The sequence below is a fragment of the Arabidopsis thaliana genome, assembly GCF_000001735.4.
Source record: "Arabidopsis thaliana chromosome 1 sequence".
NCBI lineage: Eukaryota > Viridiplantae > Streptophyta > Magnoliopsida > Brassicales > Brassicaceae > Arabidopsis > Arabidopsis thaliana.
The window spans coordinates 10,726,477-10,747,611 of record NC_003070.9 but is presented as its reverse complement, the minus strand read 5'-3'; the positions used below and the strand labels follow the sequence as shown (position 1 = coordinate 10,747,611).

The following is a 21,135-nucleotide window of genomic DNA, read 5'->3' as shown; positions in this document are numbered from 1 at the left end:
AAACAGACATAGATGTATACAAATTAAATTAACAAGTTAATATGTAATTCATGGAGGCTTTTTGAGCAGAAATTATATCATGAATATATATATATTAATCAAGAAAAACAACTTTATTTGTTGCAGATCATTAGTTTTATGGTCTGTGTACATATGAACACATGAAATCATACTTCATTTGAAGCTCTTGTATGTTATGACGCTATGCTACAAATCGAAAACGGAATCATATATACGTTTCTCAAAGATTTCTTCAATGTCCCAAACTCCCAATCTTCAGCCTTTAACTTCACCATTGTAGCAAAACCTTAAAAGAACATAATAACATTTGAAAACAATCAGCATCTGCCTCAAAAGTTGTTGGCCAAATTTCCAACTGTCAAGAAGATCTTATGCACACTGTACACAAGATTGGCATTTTTTTAGGTTTACCTTTAATTGTTCAGCTTAAGACTATCACCTTGTAACTTTGGCACTCTCGTAAATGGTAATCATGCAAATTACATCATCGTGAAATGTGAATAGCAACTTGCATTATCTTTCTTGTTGTCACAAACCAAACTTTGACTCATTTTGGAAGGCTAGTGACCATTTTTATCCACCCACACTCATTCCATTCTCTCTCCTTTCAAAGACCAAATTGGAAAGGTACTGAGCATTTGCTGGTCCGGTGCTATGAACCATCCTAAAGAAGGCGCTTGTATCTCTTGATAGCAATTCTTGTGGACTATCATACTCCAAAACCTAACAAAATTGGCATTTCCAATAGTTTTATGTAAGCCACACAAGAATCCCTTTTATCCATTTCTGAAGAGAATATATAATAAGTCAGTTCCATGAATAAGTAATCCTGGCATTACCTGACCAGAACTAAGCACAAGAATCTTGTCACAGTCGATGATGGTATTCAACCTGTGAGCAATAACAAGCATTGTGCAAGACTTGAATTCCTCGCGAATGGTCCTCTGTATCAGAGAATCTGTTCTGACATCAACAGATGCCGTTGCTTCATCGAGAACAAGGATCTTAGATCTTCTTAGCAATGCACGCGCTAGACTCAGCAGTTGCCTTTGCCCCACGCTGAAATTCTCACCTCCCTCACAGACCTTCACAGACTCAAAGTGGGTGAGAGTTTAATCAATAATCTCAATCATAAAAAAAAAGATTGAGATTATCTAAAAGTGGATTATTTTTATGCGTATAACTGAAAGAATCTGATTAAACTATGTCTTTTAAGATAAACTACACCTCTGCATCTAGGCCAAAAGGATTCCTGCTGATGACATCTTTTATATGCGCTCTGTGAAGAGCCTCCCAGAGGCCAGCATCATTGTGCTCACTAAATGGATCAATGTTGAATCTCACCGTCCCTAACAAAAAAAAAAATTGATTCTCACAATGAGCAACATAATGCAAGAACAGACTTACAATGTTGTCTTAAATACACACACGAACCTGAGAAAAGAACTGGAGATTGTGGTATGATACTTAGAACCCTGCGTACATCTGTCAGTCCGAACTTAGCCACATCACAATCATCAATCATAATTCTTCCCTTTTCCACTTCCACGATCCGAAATAATGCATTCAGCATTGAAGATTTTCCTGCCCCAGTTCTTCCCACAACTCCTACTTTCTCACTGGGAGAAACAAAAAAGGTCAGTCCATGCAACACTGGAGGAAGCCCGGGTCGATAACGCAGGTGGACGTCTTCAAACTTAATTGATCCTCCTGAAGGCCAGCCACATACAGGACGATTGTTCTCAATTATATCTGTAGCCTCAGAAGGAAGATCAATATAGTTACCAACACGCTCAACAGAATTCAAGCTGTTCTCCGCTCTGCTAGCTTGCCTTAGAACACCACTTAACAGACTAGTGATATTCAGAGTGTAACTAAGAAGGAGACCCATCGTAGATGCAAAACCAGCTTGGTTATTTGTATTACCATTTTGCAGAACCGCAAACGTTGCAGTTAACCAAATCATGACACCCCCAAGAGTCTCCAATCTTATAGTGAGCCAACGATTGGAACTAGTATTTGCAAGAGTGAACCTTATGTTATTGTCCATGGATTTTCCATTAATCTTGGCCATCCGGTCATAGGCTTTATAGGCTCGGATGCTTGACAAACCATTTAAAGCTTCTCCAAACTGAGCATAAATAGGCGATCTTGTAACGGAATCCAAACGTCTAACTTCACGAGATGTGCTCTACAAATCACAGAAGTGATATTAATTCCAAGTGGACCATATATCTTAAAATCAATTGTGCATGTATCTGACATTGCCCCGAATTAGAAAATTACCTGATAGTAGAGATATGCTGCATAAAACAGTATTAGGAGTGGCATTATTGCCCACAACGAAATTGTACTGACAGTACCTATAAGAGCAAATGTTGAGAGGAGTTGCCATAGCTGGTTCATGAACATATTCATTAGGTTGGCAACGTTTCTATCTATATCACCAATATCCTTAGAAAATCTGTTTATTACACGTCCAGTTGGGTTTGTGTGGAAGAAGAGCATAGGAGCTCGAAGAATAGAACTCAGCATCGCATCATGGAGTCTTCTGGCGGCATGCAAACTTGATGTGATCAGCCAAAAAGAGTTGGTGAACGTGACAGCCACCTAAAACAATGACCACAAAAATTGTCAACTTCTTGCAATTTTAATAAATTACATATCTCAGTCTGTTACAGAAACAAACCTGACCAAATCCGAGAAGAGCATATACAACAATGTAGAAACCGGGACTATAATTCTTTGACGTACTTTGATCAGTCCAAATACTTAACCATGTGCTACTTGAAACTCGGAGAACTTCAGTTGCTAAATAGCATGCCAGTAGAATCATAACTACCCATAAGCCGCCTACTGCTTCTTTATACCTGAAAATTGGAAACCACATTAAGCACTGTTCATCTGCATCTTTTGTTTTTTATATAAATATAAAGCAATGTTCTTTTGTTAAACTATGTTAGCTCAACTATTTTTCATTTCGGTTGAACGATCAAAGTTGATCTCTTTGTAGCCATAAAAAAATGGTGAGGTAAAGTACCTCATCAGAACATTCCAACTAATGATGCCAGTTTCCCGTTCTTCTTGCTTTATGAGCACTGATCTTCTCCGTTTCCCTTGCTTGGTACTGCCAAGATTTCTTTCACTCACATCAACCGTGACAGTAGGACCCAGCTTCAAAATGTTCTCATCATTTGTATTGACCTCTTGGGTTGCATCCATTTTTCCAGCATTCTCCATTAGTTTCTTGAACAAAATCCCACTTTTTGACAGCTCTACAAAGGTTCCCTCCTCTTTAATCATTCCTTCGGAGACTAAAATTATTTTATCCATCAAAGGAAGAAAATGTAGCTGATTTGTTACAAGAACCCTTGTTTTCCCCCTTAGCTCATCCTTCATGCAGCTATCAAAGACCTGTTACTTGTGATTCAGAGAAGTCTGTCGTCAGATGTACCTAAAAAAATTACTGAGAACTAAAATTCTAATACAGTGGATGATCATGCGGATTCCTCATAGATGAAATGGCTGAACAAACATTAATATCAGCATTAAGAGGTTATCATTTATGTAATAAATCAACCATTAGAATACCTGGTGAGCAACATGAGCATCTAATGCACTCAAAGGATCATCGAATATGTAAACATCTGAATTTGAGTAGACTGCCCTAGCCATTGAGACTCTCTGCTTCTGCCCTCCGCTAATATTCACCCCACGTTCTCCAATCTCAGTAAGATCACGGCCCTGAATAAGCAAATTCAGGAAGTTAGTAAGAAAAATCATATCAATTACTGAGTTGTGTAAACCTTTCATTCCACTTAACTGGAAGCAAATCAAGATCGTGTTGTAAGGCAGTCGCATCAATAGCCCTCCAATATCTTTCAGACTCAAAATCTGACCCAAATAAAATGTTTTCACGCACCTGCAATACATAGGCACTTGTATTGGGACACTTCCAGCCTAAGTGCCTAACTAATTGACCAAATGAAAATAAAGGTACTTAAAGCTATAAAATAGTTTTTGTTTTCAGAGCAAGCAGGAAGTATAGGCGACTCACAGTGGCATTGAAGATCCACGAAACTTGAGGAACATAAGCTACAGAGCCTCTAATAACAACGCTTGTGGTTTCAGCATGAGATAACTCCCCCAGCATTGCCGAAATAAGTGACGTCTTACCTTCTCCAGTTCCACCTACAATGGCAACCAAGGTGCCCACGGGTATCTCCAAATTGATATCGGATAATGTGGGCTTGGTAGTCTGGGAAATATTCGAGCAAACACTGTGATCAGAATGTCATGTATACTTAGCATTGCAGAAGCTAATATTGCATTCCAACATAATGTAAACAAGAGGAAATATTTTGAGGATTCACCTTTGAATCCCATGAAAAGTATCCATTCTTAATTGAAATGGCTGGAGTTCCTGGTTGAAGAGGTGGGTTTTGTGCTAGAATTCTCTCTTCACTTAGAAGTAGTTCCTCAATGCGTTGTAGTGAAACATTTGCGTTGACAACCTAAGTAGAGAAGTAGCAAAAGAGGATAACTAAATATGAAGAGTAAATTCATTGGCACATGATGGATCAAATGCAGACCAGTAAGATGATTGTTAAAATAACCTGGCTTAGTAGATTTGGTAGCATGTTAAGAGGAAATCTTAGAACTGCGAAGAGAGAAAGAGATGTGAATGCTCTTGCTGGTGTCAAATCTCCTCCAAGCAGAACGAAAACCCCAAATGAAACCACAGTCACAACTACCGGGATGCTATTCAGTATAAAACTATTAAACTGCAAGAGGAATAAATCGTTAAAAGTGGAAGAAAGGTAAATCTGAGTTTACCTAAGTCATATACAAAACTAAGTGCTTACAAGAAATGACAGGCAATACAAATTCAAATATAAGGAGACATACAGCTGATAGTAACTGTGCTTTACGAAACCATGAGAGCTCTTCGTTTCTAATTCCTTGAATCCGGGACTCGAAGCTCTTCTCCCATGCATAGCATCTAACAACGTTGCAAAAATTCCAAAAAAGTTATAGAATAACTTCTTTAAGAATGCGCCATTCAGAAAAGCTGAAAAGTGAATACTTTTAAAAATATCAATCATACTTCACAGTATCCATGGATGACAAAATCTCATTCGTAATACCGACTCTTTTGTCAGTCCACTGGAGTCCTTCTTTAGTCAGTTTCCGCATTTTGCTTATAATCAGAGTCTGTTTTTCAAGAAAGATATGCATTTAACACAACTTGTACAATTTCAAAATAGATAAAACAACAGAATGAAGCCAAATAAATACCTGGAGAGGAATTAGGAGAAACAGAATCAATGAACCAAAAAGCGAAGCAACTCCTAGTTGCTGATAGAGCAGAATCATAGACACAATGATGCGAAAGGGAGCTGACCATAAGCCATGGAGCTGTTGTGATATTTGCTGTAAAAAATAAGGAGACTATTTTAGCAGTTACAAATCCATAGTTATGCAAAACCAGTTTAACTGAACCTAAGTATACCTGAAGTGCATTAGCATCTGTAGTTATCATGTTTGTGACCTTTCCAGATGCAAAATTCTTGCGAGCTTCATGAGTTAGTCTTAAAGATTTGTGGAATATAGCTGCAACCTACAGGGAAATTAGTATACTTAGTAGAAGAATAAACATGACTAAATGATTATAATAGTCGGAGAGAAATGTAAGTTTCACAGAATTTTACCAAAGTTGATCTCAACCGAAATCCCACCCGCCAAACATTCTGAAAATACTGGGCTTCACAAAGCACTCCAAGTGTCTGTAGCAAAATCGAAATGGAAAAGCTTTTCAATGGTTTTGACAAGAAAATCAACAATATGAGAAATAAAATGATGAGAAAATTATACATGATAGTTAGAGATCAGAGACAAATTTTGTCATACATACCACACCAACGAATATAATGAAAGCATAGACATAGCCAACCCAAGCTGGATCACCTTCTTGCATTGACTACATAACATGATTTGTTAAAGTTAGATTCAATAAACCAGAGTAGCACGGGATCAGGTCAGAGAAATCATGGGCCATAAAAATGTAGATGCAACAAAAAACCAAAGTATATGCTACAAAATGCTCACAAATTTTCAGTCATTGAAAATGTGAGATAAGAATCACTCATGTATCTCAGTTTTAAAAGCTATAATGTATATATAAAACCTCAAAAAATGTGTAATGACAGTTGAGTACGTGTGAAACATAAGTCACGGGCCAAAGACAACTATGCAATATATTTTTTAGCAAGGAATGAGCAGAGAGAGAGAGCTTACCCGTAATAAATGGCTCAGTATAACCGGTCCAACAAATTGAGAAAGATCATTTCCAATCTACAAAACGCTAAAACATGATGTATAAATTGCTTAAGAGTTGTCAAATACAGAACTGAACTTACTGTGAATGCAGGTCAGACCTGATGCACGGGAGAATAACAATCAAGAGCTTTTTTGGGTTCTAATTAACCAACCGAGAGAAACACGAGTTACCTTGAAAATACCAGCCAACCAGAATCTACAAAGACAGAAAAGAGAAAATTAGTGCCACTAATTATATTGTCTGGGTTTAAAGAAAACTAGTACAGTGGAATAGACAAATTATAGACAAAAACATTAGCTTTTACCTTCCACCAAGGCTATTATTTAGTGCTCGGAGAAGCCATGGCTTAGGTCTCCGTGATTCTTCAGTCCAGCACCTTTGGAATCTGTCAAATAACTTATCCAGTGAATAAGAATGTTCTTGATTCTAAACAAAACATTCACCACAAAAAAAGAAGAAGCTAAACTAACTTAGCACTACTTCTGTACCTTTTGATCAGAGTTTCTGTTTGGTCCCATTTGTCTAATTGCCAAACATCCTTCTCTGTTATGGGTTTTCTGTAGCCTAACTGCATAAGCGGCGTGATCCAACCAAAGTATATTCCTAAGACAAGAAATCCAAATCAGTGGAACAATAAGAAATCATGGAACATTGGAGCTAATATACTCTACAGTCTTCATGGCTATTATATATATTGCCAAACAAAAATCATTTGCCAATAGACTGAGCATTCGATGAATTTTGTTTATTAATACAGGGGCTACCTACTGGAAAATATGCTGGCATGTCGCTCGGGACATATGTGCTCTCCCCCTCGAAGTGCATCATATTCAACATTGTCTAACGGTTCATTGTTTACAATATGGTAACCTGGATAAGGATCCAGTTCCGGTATGTAAATAAGAAGAAGAATTCCGAAAAGAGCCTGCAACAGAAAACAAATGAAATACTTAAGCAGTGAGGCCTGTAAGTTTGAAGCTTTTGGATGCAAGTTCTCAGAACAATAAATTGCAAGCTTATAGGTAAGGAGGACGTTGTTCTAACAAACCTGGGAACATCTTGAACTGATAAAGAGATATAGGGCAGTTCTGCAATAGAAATAGAGGAAACTTTATTATGAACTTCACAGCTAAAGCTACCAACCAATGCCCAAAAAAATTTCCCTAGTCAAGAATATGTTAGAACTCCTGAGATTCAACGTCAAATCACCCCAATTGATTTCATTTATCTGAAATATACAATAACAAACCTATTGATTGAGTTCTTGAGAGGCAACACAAGATCCAGCAGCACAGCATCAGCAACCAAAACATATAAAACACCAAATCTCACGTACCACCGGAACTCTTTGACATATTGTTTGGTTTCGAGTCCGATCAAAACAAGCATGGAGAACCAAGCGAATGCCTCAACCATCAAAGATGCAACCTGTCAATGAATAACACCATAATCGTACTTTACTTCTGATTCTTGAGCTTTCATTTTAACAAGAAGGGCATGTGAGTTTAATCTCCAGACGACCATATATGATTAAGAATCAGAGCTACTCTTCCGAAATCACCTCAAAAGGAGGAAAATCAGTTTCTTCATCCATGTCAAAGAGTGAAATCCCCATGACCAATCTCAGTACAGGCTCAACAACACAGTAACAAGCCAATAACCCTAGCACACAGTTATAGTACTTCTTCCTCAAAACATATATCTGAGCTTTGGTATTGTGAAAGATGATCCATATCCGGTAGAAACACAAACCCAGAAGCACAAAGTGAGAAACAAGCATCACTAGTGAGTCAATGGCACAAGGCGTGTAGGCTCCAAACGCACCATCCACTGCCTTTTCCCAAAATCCGTCTGCAACTGGCTTGCAGTACCAATTCAAGGCTTCAAAACCCATCTCTTTTTCACTCAAACCTTGAATTCTCAAACTGGAAAAAAACAACAAAGAAGCATTTACTTAAATACTTTTGAAAAGTCTATGCAACACACACTTTCATGCCCAAATTCAAAACATTAACCAAGGCAACAATTATCAGCAGAATAGCAAGAATTGACCAGTAGAATAAAAAAAGGGGCCTATTTTTTTTATAAGCCACTCAAAGTAAGTGAGATTTTATAAGGTTCCAAAAAGCTAAAACCTTTACTAAAGTTCAATTACGCTTTAGTGATCCTAAAAGACCCAAAGCAACAGAGAAGAGGAGAGAGATGAATTAGGGGGGGAAGAAGAAAGAAAAGGATTACACTTTTGCTTCGTGATTGTTCCAAAAAGACCCAAAAATTGGAGCTTTGGCAAAGTAAACTCAATCACTGAGAAATGTATAAGGGAGACTTTTGGGTAGGAGAAGCCAACTCGAGAAAGCACTCAAGCAGCGTAACGACGAACCAGTCACTGTTGCTGCTGCTGGCTTCATCTCTCTATCAAAACCAAATCAAAAGTTAAAAGATTCTCTTTGGTGACAATTGCAAATTCCAATCTCCACATATGTGTATATTCACGTGTGTCTGTGATTATGAGATAACATTTTTTTTTCTATTAATCCACTGACGTTTATCAGACAAAATCTATTTAATTACCAAACAATGTGCATAATATTAGATTTAATTAACAAAGCTTTTATTTTATTTTATTTTTGGAAATGATTAACAAAATAACTAGGAAATAGACATTAATACTCTATCCGTTTATAAATAAGTGTGTTTATTTAAAGTTGTGACACACATATTAAAAAAAAAAAAAAAAACTGTTCTACATTTAATTAATATACTCTATAAATTTTCTTACTGGTCAATGCATTTAATCCAGTTTTATTATTAGTGAGAATAAAAATGTAACATTTATTATTAAAAAAATTGCATGAAATGTAAAAAGACACCTATTTGAAGACAAATTTTAAATTTTAAAACGAAATTTAATTTAAAATGAAGATAGTGTCATTTTCTTTTAATTTGAATAAAAAATCTTAATAGAATTGGATTTATTGTTTGTCATCAGCTTTATTTGGCATATAATAAAAACAAAGTATGATCGGTCATGGCTTACGTGACACATTACCAATCAACTTCTATTGTTTCTTTTGGCTTCATGTATATGTAGTTACTAGGTAAGTATCCCATGCGCGGGGATATTACTTTCTCCCCCTAAAAAAAAGAAAATTTGTATTGCAATTTATATTTTAAGTTGTTTTTTTCACAATTGTTCAAATTCTTTTATAGATATATGTTTAATAGGACATTTTTGTGCAAAATGTCAATGACAAAACATGGTCCTGTGAGAGAAATTATGTCCAATGGTTGTCCATGTCCAGAAGTTGAAACCATGTTGGCATGTTGCACTCATTTGACTTTTTTTTTTCTCCCAAATTTTGCTGCAAATTTGAATTCCAATTGTGTTATCATCACATCCTCTGTAATCAAACTCTCTTTTTCCCAAAAGAAGCATAGCCTATATAGTTACACCACGATTAATGGGCATTTTGTTACGTGTATCCCAAGCAATACAAATAAAAGTTCCATCAAAATGGGAGTTTTAGGTCTATTAGTGTAAGCCTTTCATCGTTTACATCTCGACATTGTCCCAGTCAAACGATTTCCCTTCTAAATTGTAATCCGGGTGTTGCATTCTGTTCCTCGCCAATCTGCTCATCACGGCAAGCCCTGAGAGTATATACACAAATTATTAGATCAAGAAACTTCAACAATTCTTTATGTCGTATACTCGTATCAGAAATCTTAAGAATAACGTTACCTTCGACCATTTTGTAAAGAGATGGCCACCAACGCTCTCTAGAGATGTCACTTTGGTTTAGAGAGTCTTCAATCTCTTTATCATGTTTCCCTTCAAGGACACTGCGTAGAGTGACGACGGCGTCCTTTGTTTTCTTCAAAATACTGTTATCATCTTCGATTTCAAGGCTTTGGAGGTCGTTGTGAGATGAAGTGAGGCTCACAGCCAATGCAAATTGAGCAGCTGCAGCCCAACGAGAAGAAGCTTGCCATTTCCTTTGACCTTCTAAAGGTTGTGAATCATCACCGTTAGCTTCTCTGGTACGTTTGTTCTCTAGTGTTATACTACGTAAGTACTCCGCGTTTGCAGTTCCTGTACTTTGAACCATCTTCGAGAAAGAACTTTCTCCATTTGAAAGAAGATTCTCCGGTGAACTGAATTCCTGAACCTGAGGTGTTGGGAATCTCAATATATGTTAGCTCAAAAGTGATTAAATTGATGCAAGTAGTGGTCGAATATTTTGTATACGTACTTTTCCAGAATCAAGGACAAGAACTTTGTCACAGTCGATGATAGTATTGAGACGATGAGCGATGATTAGCATTGTGCATGACTTGAATTCTTCTCGGATGGTCTTTTGGATGAGAACATCAGTTCTTACGTCAACTGCAGCAGTTGCTTCATCAAGAACAAGTATCTTAGATCTTCGTAACAATGCACGTGCAAGACTCAACAACTGTCTCTGTCCAACACTGAAATTCTCTCCTGCCTCAGTTACCTGACCAAAAAGACTGAGTTATTATTACTGAATACATGAGACTTTCCCAAATGGAAATATTTAATTAAGTACCTCAGCATCAAGACCAAGAGGATTTCTGCGGATAGTATCTTTCAAGTGTGCCCTCTCAAGAGATTCCCAGAGATCGGCGTCGTTGTGTTCACTAAATGGGTCAAGATTGAATCTCACGGTACCTTAATATAAGTTATTGGCATAGTATACATTATTTTGACTTTAAGAAAGATAAATACCAGAAGCAGGAAAATAAATATAAGCACCAGAAGAAATGCAAGACATACCTGAGAAAAGAACTGGCGCTTGCGGTATAATTCCGAGCACTTTACGTAGGTCCATCAGTCCAAATCTTCCAATGTCGCATTCATCAATTAAAATCCTTCCTTTTTCCAGCTCCACAATCCTGAATAAGGCATTTAAGAGGCTTGATTTCCCAGCGCCTGTCCTCCCAACAATTCCCACCTTATCCATTGGAGAAATCAAGAACGAAACTCCATGAAGAACAGGAGGTAACTCAGGGCGGTAACGAAGAACAACATCCTCAAATTTTATGGATCCAGATGATGGCCATCCGGGAGGTGGACGGTTGTTTTCAATGACCAATGGAGCCTCTGATGGTATCTCGATATAATTTCCAACACGCTCAACCGAGTTTAAACTATTCTCAGCTAGACTCGCGAGTCTCAGTACAGCTGTTAAAGAGCTGGTAATGCTTAACGCATAACTGAGAAGCAAACCCATCGTAGATGCATATGCTTGTTGGTTCGCTGCCTTTCCGTTCTGCATGACGGCTAATGACGCAGTCAACCAAACCATGAGACCTCCCAAAACTTCCAAACGGATTCCCAGCCACCGATTTGCAGCCATGTTTACAAGTGTGAATCTGATGTTATTGTCCATTGACCTTCCATTAATTTCAGCCATCCTGTCATATGCTTTATAAGCACGGATACTAGATAGTCCATTCAATGCCTCACCAAATTGAGCATAAACTGGCGATCTTGTAGTGGAATCCATACGTTTAATTTCCCGAGATGTGTTCTACAATAAGGAAAAATCAGGTTATGACACAACAGATATGACACAATCAGTGTTCCTTTTGGTCTCAGTTTTCCATGTCTCGATCTGTAGTCATGAATGTAGATAGCATTGCGTTTAAAAAGTATGTAGGTTACCTGGTAATACAGATAAGCTCCATAGAACACGACCAACAGGGGCATGATGGCCCACAGGGACAGAGTGCTGACAATGCCAATCAAGATAACAGTTGAAAGAAGCTGTGCGATTGAACCCATAAACATGTTTACAAAGACTGCCACAGTTCGATCAATATCTCCCATATCTTTTGCAAATCGATTGATTATCCGTCCTAATGGATTGGTTTGAAAGAACACCATTGGAGCCCTTAGTATGGAACCAAGCATAGCATCATGCATCTTTTTAGCTGCATATAGACTGGACATAATCAACCAATATGAATTGATCAATGTCACAGAGACCTGAAAAACCAAGAAGAAATACGTCTTAGCATAAACGTTTTGCTCTCTGTATCCTTTTATTTTCCATTTTGTTTGCTCGATACTTTGGCGCAGAAGAAACATGGTGTATATTCTTAACTGATCAGCCTTTAATGTTCAGTTATATATTGTTATCCGATCATGAAGATACCGACTCAAACATTTGCCAAATGCAACTCATACCTGTCCAAACGAAAGAAGCGCATAGACAATATTATAGAATAGGGGTCCATGAGTCTTTGGGGTTCCTGAATCAGTCCACTCACTCAACCAAGTGCTGCTTGAAACCCGAAATACTTGAGTCAAGACGTAGCATATAACGAGCATCATCACTACCCATGCACCTCCAAGTGCATTCTGGTACCTGGAACATGGTGACACCTCACAAGTTATTACAATGGCTTTACAATACGAACCTTAATACGGAAAATATATATACATTTTGTATGAATATGAATAGAGCGAGTCAAACAATATATATCCATTTTGTAGTAAAGAAACACCACAGATAAATTGACATATTGCTCTAAACCAAAGAATATGTCTTATTTACGGATATTTCCACTGTCGATAGAAAGGAATACTGCAACAACACAACAAGAAAGAGCAAAAATCCGAATGCCAACTTACCTCTCCAGGACTTTCCAACTCACAACTCCAGTTTCACGTTCTTCTCGCTTGACAAGAACAGAGTTTCCTTCTTTGGAATTCTTTGTCTCGATTCCATCCTTCTGCAGATTATTAGCGTTCCCATTTTCAACTGGTTTTACAGATGTTTGATCTACTTCAGCTTCTCCATTTTCTTCTGAATAATCTTCAACCTTCCCTGCATTTTCCATTAACCTCTGGAACAACGGGCCACTATGGCATAATTCTTCATATGTTCCTTCCTCTTTTACTGTTCCCTCATGGACAAGTAGGATTTTATCCACTTGTGATAGGAAGTGGAGCTGATTTGTAACAAGTACTCTCGTTGTCTGCCCTAGTTCCCTTTTTATGCATTTTTCAAAAACCTATATATAACAGCCAGTTTCGAACATCAGATAACAATGTTTGCTTAAAAGTAGTATATGGCAGAGATCCGTGGCAAACAAGAAGTAGAATATCCATGCAGATTGAAAAACAAAACGTTATAGAGTTCACGATTTGCAAAATTGAAAGAAAAACAAAGTATTGTTCTATCCAAAAGAGCCTATGGCTAGTTTACCTGCTGACCAACATGCGCATCAAGGGCACTCAATGGGTCATCTAAGATGCACACGTCTGAATTTGAGTAAACGGCCCTAGCCATAGAAACCCTCTGCTTTTGTCCCCCACTGATGTTAACACCCCTTTCTCCGATCTCCGTGAGGTCACCTCCCTATCAATCAAGAGAAAGAAGAGGAAACAAGCTTAGATACCTGAGCACTAGAAAATAGAAGTACATGCTATCAACAGAACTGATGCAATTCAGTTTTTTCGATTTACATCGCACCAACAGATTTCAAGGTTCGTTTCACCTCAGGAAATTTTCAATGCACATGGCTAAGTAACTCTCCACAAAACTTACAGGCAGTAACTCAAGGTCATGCTGGAGTGCTGTCACATCAATCACCCTTTCATATTTTTCTTGGTCAAAAGGAGCCCCAAACAATATATTGTCACGTACCTACGCGATGTTAATTACAACCATCAGCATGTGGACGTATCTAAAAGCACACATCATCATATACAAAACATAAAATACATACAAAATAAGTAACAATCCAAGAGGAGAATTTGACATTTTCGCATTGAGAACCATACTATAAACTGAGTAGCATATATAAACTTACTGTTGCGTTAAAGATCCATGAAACTTGTGGAACATAAGCGACTGATCCTCTAAGAGTAACAGTCGCATCAGATCTTGCAGGAAGTTCCCCAAGCATAGCAGATATCAGGGAGGTTTTTCCTTCTCCTGTGCTGCCAACTACCGCAACTAGGCTGCCAAGAGGTATGTCCAGGTTGATGTTTGACAATGTTGGCCTATCCGCCTGCATATGTATACTTCTAGCTCACTTTTTGTACTTCATTGACAATATGTAATGATAGAAACTAATAGAAGTAAGAACATGTGATAAAATAGACAAAGAAGACCTTTGAATCCCAGGAGAAGTATCCATTTCTTATTGAGATAGCTGGCTGTCCAGGTTCAATGGGAGGATTCGGTAAGAGAACTCTCTCTTCGGTTGACAGTACCTCCTCCAAACGGTTTAAGGATACATTAGCATTTACCATCTACAAAAGTAAAGCCTGGTCAGCATCTGCAAAAACATTATGACAACGACTGGTCTAGAAAAAGAGGTAGAGATGGAAAATTAAAAGAGCAATCAGAAGCAATCATTACTACTGATGCCACATTATTCAGTACTGGACATGAAAACATGGTTCAAGAAACATTTTAAGGAAATCACCTGAGTTATAATGTTTGGAAGCATGAATAAAGGGAAGCGAAGCACAGAAAATAGAGAGAGTGACGTAAACGCTCTTGCAGGTGTCAGATCTCCTCCAAGCAATGAGAACACACCAAATGAAACAACAGTCACGAGGACAGGAATGCTGTTTAGTATGAACATATTGAACTGCAGAGCAAATAGAAGACCAAGAATGAGTCAGAAACATTAATGCAATATATGTTAAAGATCATGCATGAATGCTGCTACACATGCCCGAAACAACTGAATCAATGTTCAATGAACTAGAAAATAGTACAGAAAATGCCTAAACACATATTGATGGATACCATTCTCAAAATGGTCAAAGGCATTTAAAAAGACGAGCAACTTGGATTTGTCCTTGTATACAATCATACCGTTAGGAGAGCGACAAGTAAATGACCAAGACAACTATGCACATCATGCATACGGTCTATAAAATCAATTAATATAACAGTCACTGCACTCAAGCCATACCGCTGACAGGAGTTGTGCTTTCCGGAACCAAGATAATTCATCATCACGTACAGTTTGAACCTTGGACTGAAAACTGTTTTCCCAAGCGTAACACCTACAGTATTTTGGTTTAGTGAGATAGTTAAACACTGCCACAAACTTCCAACTATGCAAGAAAATAAATATTAGGTTTCAGTCTTCCAAAGTATCGTACTTCACTGTATCCATTGCCGCTAAAACCTCATTCATTAGGCCAATTCTCTTGTCAGTACGCTGCAACCCTTCTTTTGTTAACTTCTGCGTTTTGCTTATAATAACAGTCTGTTTCAACAAAATAAACGAAGAAAATGAATCATTTTCATTGGTGTGAAAAGCAAATGAGAAATAAGCACTCAAAAGAAAAAAAAAACCGACAGCGCAAAGAGAATGGGGAATTATTAAGATATACGAACCTGTATGGGGAACATAAGGACAAGAAACAATGCACCAATGATCGAGGCAACACCCAATTGTTGATAGAGGAGAACCAGTGCTACAATTATACGAAATGGCGCCGACCACATGGTATGAAGTGATTGGCAGATTTGCTGTCACACACAAGAGAAACGTTAGGAAAAAGAACAGCTATCAGCTAGATAAACACTTTGATTTCAAGCAAGAGCTTAGATAAAAGCACTGTTCAAAGGTAACTTTTTTCTACAAATCAAGCGAATTAAAGGTTTATTGGCTAATAAAGGAAAATCAAATCCTACAACGGCAACAAAAGAACAAGGGTGTTGAAAATGTAATCACAACTCTTAGATTTCTAGAATCTTAGAATAAGCTTCAGATTCAGTCGTCAGTTGCAGGAAAAAGACTATCTTGGTAAATTGCATCTAAGACTCATATTTTGAGGTAGATATACAACTATGCAGTGTAAATTTATATCAAGAAACAGACAAGGCTAAAGAGAGTAAAGGTAACAAAGATACACCTGCAGCGACTCAGCATCAGTAGTCATTAAGTTTGTTATTTTTCCTGTTTGAAACTTCTTCCGCCCCTCATTAGTTAGCCTCAAAGATTTTCGGAACACAGCAGCAATCTATTAAGGGAGAATTCATCAGCAGAATGAAGCAATCTATAAGCATCTGCTATAGCTTTCAACAGACATAACAGTACAGGTATTGCATCAAAACATGAGAAGCAGAGCAAAAAGAAAAACTAAGTAGCAAAAGATAATTCATGTGAAACTTTTTCTTACCAGTGCAGACCTAAGCCGGTAACCAACACGCATCACATTTTGGAAATACTGAGCTTCACATAAAACCCCCAATACCTGAAAATGTCAACATCAACATCAAGCGATCAAGGAGTCCATTGGTCAAGTGTCACCTTGACCTACATTAAACAAAACCTTTTCAACATGCAAATGTATTAACAAACAAAAAAAACTAACTCTAAGAGTAGAATCAGGCTATTTCTAATACAATCGAATCGCACAGAGATTACTTTCAGCTTAAGAAAATTAAACTGGTCCTACAATTCGTAGCATCTACTCTAGACCAAAAATACCATGAAGTCCTAGCAAGAAAGAAAAGAATCCAAGGAAAGTAGAGTTTTTGTTTCATATCCTTTGCAGTCCATGCAAGAGAATAATAAAGGCAGCGAAGAAAAAGAGAATTTGTTGCATACCACTCCAACAAAGATTGAGATTGCATAGATGTAACCTATCCACGCTGGTTCATTAAGTTGCATTGACTGCGGAAAGTTAAAGGAGACATTGTGAGATATCGTCAGAACATAATATTCAAAGGATGATAGGATTTTGAATCTATCAAGAACGTTTAAACACTTATTCGAGCCAGTAGGAATATGAATCCATCTCAAAGATCCATGTGAATGGAAAAATTACAAAGCATTGTGTTAAATAGGTTCAAGCACAATGTGCACGGGGTAAAAAGAAGTAAAGGAACAAACCTTTAAGAGCTCATTCAGTAGAAGAGGCCCCACGAACTGTGAACAGTCATTCCCAATCTATGATACAATTTAGATTGAAATGTCAAGATTAAACAGTTACAAAACACACCATTTAGGAAAACTAAGACCTCAGAAGCCATCAATATTATCAAATAGACAAGGAAAAGACTGTTTCAGAATAAAGAATAAAACACAATAAAGAGAACAAAAGTACCTTCCAAAAGCCACCCCACCAAAACCTACAAAATGCAGAAACAGACAGTCCATAAGGATGAAAAGTATCTATGGCAGATTATAACCAGAAAAGTAACACATCTCTTATTCAACTCGACACGCATCAAAACATACTTGAAGTCACAGCCATAACAGATTTCTCAGCTTCTAGTTATTCATAATGCATTTATTATTACAACCAAATGCTTCCTTTTACAAATCACACATCATGTCAAAGCCCAAAAAGATGAAAACACATGACTGTGAAGAAGTTTCTCTTTACCTTCCCCCAAGGCTGTTGTTCAGTGCTCTCAAAAGCCACGGTTTGGGCTTTTCTAGTTCCTTATCCCAGGACTTCTGGAAGCTAAAAAATGAGATAAAAATATGTCACGCAACCATGCCAGTCATAGACAGTATGAGAACAGTTGTTATTTATTAAAATATACCTCCTCATAAGAGTTTCAGTTTTATCCCAAGTGTCCAGATGCCATACATCCTTCTCGGTGAGAGGTCGTTTTGATCCCAGAGTCATCAATGGGTTCAACCATGAGAAGAAGATACCTGTGGGTTGAAAAACAAGGGTAAGAAGGTACATAATAGTCAAAGTTTAACAAATGTTGACGAATATACTATATAAAATGTTGCAGCTTAGTCGAAGTGATGATCACTAAGCAAAAACCTCGGCACAGTCACAAATCATAAGTTCATTTCTAGGGAGAACGGGAGGATAAGTCAAAAAAAAATTTTGAAGAGACTATAGACTACTCTCTGCGGAAACAATTTTAATGACCTACTACGTATTAGCACTCCATAAGAAAATTTACAATTCCAGGGAAATATTTAAGCTCTGCATAAATAACCAACTTAGATAGGTAGTAAGTGCAGAAAAGTGATAAAAGATGCGGTGGCAATTCTCACAATTAAAATAGAAATGCACCTATAAAAACAAAGTAGGGAATGAGAAGTGTAGAGTAACATACTGTCAAATAAATTTGCATGCCTCTCAGGACATATATTTTCTCCTCCAGGAAGCTCTTCATACTCGTAATCCTCGGAATTTTCAGTCCCAACTGGTGTGTAACCAGGGTAAGGGTCCAAATTAGGGAAATACACAAACAAGAGGGTTCCAAATGCAACCTGGATCCAAAAACCATCCTCAACGTCATTATCAAAACAAAGTTGTATCATCTACAGTCTGACTTAGATACAGCACATGGTAAAGAGTAGTTTGGAGAATGCAAAAAGGAGTCTAAAAGTGCAAACCTGAACTGCCACCTCGCTTATGTAAAGATACAGTTTAAAACTGCAAAAAACAAAAAAAAAATGACGCATATAAGTTCATCGTGCCAGACCAGGGAAACAAAATTGCATAAACCATACAGACTGCAAATTTACCAACCTGCCATAGTACTCCTTAACAGAGAGAACAAGATTTAACAACACCATGTCTCCCACAAGAGCATAAATGACAGCGAATCTGACATACCAACGGAGTTCATGGATATACGTTTTAGTTTCCACAACAGTCATGACCAAAGCAGAACCCCAAGCAAAAGCCTCAAGGACCAACATAAACGCCTGCCAAATAAAGCACAAAACAACAGCATCTCTCAGGAAAAAACATACAGAAGGAGAACAACATCAACAAAAACAGCAAAGTGATAACACACCTCATAGGGAGGAAACCCAGCTCCATCCAAATCCAAAACAGAGATCCTCATGACCAATCTAAACAAAGGCTCCGCAGTAGCATAAGCAGCCAAAAGAGCCAGAAAATAGCTAAACCATTTAGACCTCAAGCAGAACTTATCCACTTTGTGATCCTTCGTGATGAGCCACAAGCGATAAAGACACAGAATCAACAGAACCAGATGAGAGATACCAAGCACAAAAGAGTCAATAGCACAAGGCGTGTATGCACCAAACGCATAATCCACAGTTTTAGTCCACACACCATTCGGCACCGGCTTGCAATACCAATCCAACGGCTCAAACCCCATCTTCTTCCTCAATACAATAAAAATCCCCTGCTTCAAAGACTACACATCACAAGAAACTAACAATCCTCGAATCTGCAAGTGAGAAGTATAAATAATGAAACGCATCAGTAACAGAAACACTAAAAGAAAAAGAAATCAATAATTATGTGGCTATGAACTCAATGAAGACAAATGGAGAAAAAAACAAAGAAAAAAAACGATGTGATAGATTATTGAGAAAAAAAAAAAGATGGCAAAAAGCTTTTTATCTTTTTAGTGGAGAGAAAACAGAGACAGAGACAAGCACCAAAAGTTAGCTCCGAAGGCAAAAAACAAAAAAAAAAAAGTTTAAAAGCATAGATTCTCATGGAGAAAACAAAATCATCATCTATAGATAATAAACAAGTTTCCATCCCCATAAAAAAAATCTACAAAAATCACGTAACGAGCACGAAATGGAATTCGATTGATAAGGAGAAAACAAAACCTCACGGAGTCAAAGAGAGGTAAAGAGTGCAAATTCGCCGGAGATTTGGAGGAATCAGGAAGACGATAACGGAATCTTATGAACTCATTTTGTCACACGCTCTCTCTGTGGCAGATTCGAGATTTATAAGGAGATGATGATAAATGGATGCGTCACTGCTTACACTATACGAAGAAATGAAGATCCATATATTTGTATAGAGAAGAGAGAGAGGCCGAAAAGTCAATAACGTTCACAAGTAAAAACAAGAAGCTCTTTTCTCTGTTTATTTTACTCCTTTTTTTACACACAAACAAATGGGTAAATAACTGTAATCTTTTTTCTATATTAGGCAAACTAACTATAAAGTTTGTTATTTCTTTACAAAATATTTATATTATAATTCATTATGTTGCTATTTCTCTCTAAATTCTATCTTTTTTATTTAATAGCTCTATCCAATTTTTAGTATATTTTGAGAAAATAAAAATATATAGGTAATTTAAAAATGAATATCTAGAAAGGAAGTTGGATAATAATATCGTGTCCAAGTTAACAAACATTTTTTTCTTTTGAGAAAAGGATATTAGATTATTCGTCAGGAAAATTCGAATCAAGTATTCTACATATGGTTCAAATCTCTTCTTTGACACTTAGTATTTTTTTAACATTTATTAAACTATCCAATGAAAATCATGTTCTTTAAAAAACACATGATTTTAGTAGATGATCATATCACGACTTTTCCTCATCCTACAACTACAAAGTGATAGTTTTGAACCCGAACAACTGTTACAAATCTTTAAATATATTTAACCAAACAAATGTTATAGAAATATGATTTTGTTCGTTGTTGGTATCTAATATATATAATACATATAAGTAGATTATCAGATTTGATCATTTGAATCTGCAGGATGACACGATAACGATATTGATTAAGCTACAAACCTTGATCAAGTATGATTAAATAATATAAATTAAATTCTAGAGAAATCTAATCGTAAAATAAAACAAAAGAATAAGCTACTTGAATATAACAACAACAAAGATTGAGGAGAGGTATTAGCATAGTTCGATTATGCGATATGTTCTTTTGATTTTTGATGCTCTGTTTTGTAATTAATAAAAACACATCATAAAATGATCACTATAGCAGTAAACAAATAATTAAACTCGCATGGTTGCAAATTGCAATACACATCATAGGATTAGGC

At 37.0% G+C, this 21,135-nt stretch overlaps 2 protein-coding genes across 8 annotated transcripts; both read right to left on the bottom strand.

Annotated features, from left to right (window-relative positions):
- Positions 1-48: 48 nt before the first annotated feature.
- Positions 49-8,929, bottom strand: ABCC12 (multidrug resistance-associated protein 13; the record flags this gene model as incomplete). Of its 6 annotated transcripts, none has more annotated exons than NM_001332895.1 (28): positions 49-307; positions 433-744; positions 861-1,106; positions 1,249-1,370; positions 1,456-2,212; positions 2,308-2,631; positions 2,711-2,891; positions 3,062-3,435; positions 3,613-3,765; positions 3,845-3,943; positions 4,079-4,279; positions 4,395-4,535; positions 4,638-4,805; positions 4,930-5,023; positions 5,129-5,235; positions 5,320-5,454; positions 5,534-5,641; positions 5,733-5,807; positions 5,936-6,001; positions 6,319-6,375; positions 6,532-6,556; positions 6,666-6,746; positions 6,850-6,964; positions 7,130-7,286; positions 7,410-7,449; positions 7,611-7,789; positions 7,923-8,286; positions 8,600-8,913. In NM_001332895.1, 26 exons carry the CDS (start codon positions 8,253-8,255, stop codon positions 595-597), a joined length of 4,488 nt encoding a protein of 1,495 aa, NP_001323124.1. The 6 variants fall into 6 exon arrangements, with proteins under 6 accessions (NP_001323124.1, NP_001323127.1, NP_001323125.1 ...); NM_001332892.1 differs by having other exon boundaries at positions 103-307; positions 6,523-6,556; positions 8,600-8,807; NM_001332894.1 differs by having other exon boundaries at positions 861-1,370.
- Positions 8,930-9,519: 590 nt separating this feature from the next.
- ABCC1 (multidrug resistance-associated protein 1) lies at positions 9,520-20,295 on the bottom strand. Of its 2 annotated transcripts, NM_102777.3 has the most exons (28): positions 19,940-20,295; positions 19,144-19,545; positions 18,873-19,051; positions 18,737-18,776; positions 18,454-18,610; positions 17,920-18,034; positions 17,757-17,837; positions 17,475-17,499; positions 17,261-17,317; positions 16,976-17,041; positions 16,545-16,619; positions 16,278-16,385; positions 15,757-15,891; positions 15,519-15,625; positions 15,326-15,419; positions 14,828-14,995; positions 14,511-14,651; positions 14,207-14,407; positions 13,942-14,040; positions 13,600-13,752; positions 13,023-13,405; positions 12,576-12,756; positions 12,051-12,374; positions 11,160-11,916; positions 10,933-11,054; positions 10,615-10,860; positions 10,104-10,530; positions 9,520-10,012 (listed from the first exon to the last, which is right to left on the bottom strand). In NM_102777.3, the coding sequence occupies exons 2-28, from the start codon at positions 19,471-19,473 to the stop codon at positions 9,915-9,917; spliced, it is 4,869 nt and encodes a 1,622-aa protein (NP_174329.1). In that variant the 5' UTR covers positions 19,474-19,545; positions 19,940-20,295; the 3' UTR covers positions 9,520-9,914. The 2 variants fall into 2 exon arrangements, with proteins under 2 accessions (NP_174329.1, NP_001031116.1); NM_001036039.2 differs by having other exon boundaries at positions 9,557-10,012; positions 19,144-19,963.
- Between the last annotated feature and the right edge of the window lie 840 nt (positions 20,296-21,135).

Excerpts from the sequence above, each read along its gene's own strand:
- ABCC1 (NM_102777.3), bottom strand. The coding sequence starts at position 19,473 with ATGGGGTTTGAGCCGTTGGATTGGTATTGCAAGCCGGTGCCGAATGGT. Across the intron at positions 18,035-18,453 it reads GCATGCAAATTTATTTGACA|GTATCTTCTTCTCATGGTTG; the intron begins GTATGTTACTCT and ends TTCAACCCACAG. Across the intron at positions 14,652-14,827 it reads TTCCAAACATTATAACTCAG|ATGGTAAATGCTAATGTATC; the intron begins GTGATTTCCTTA and ends TTACTTTTGTAG.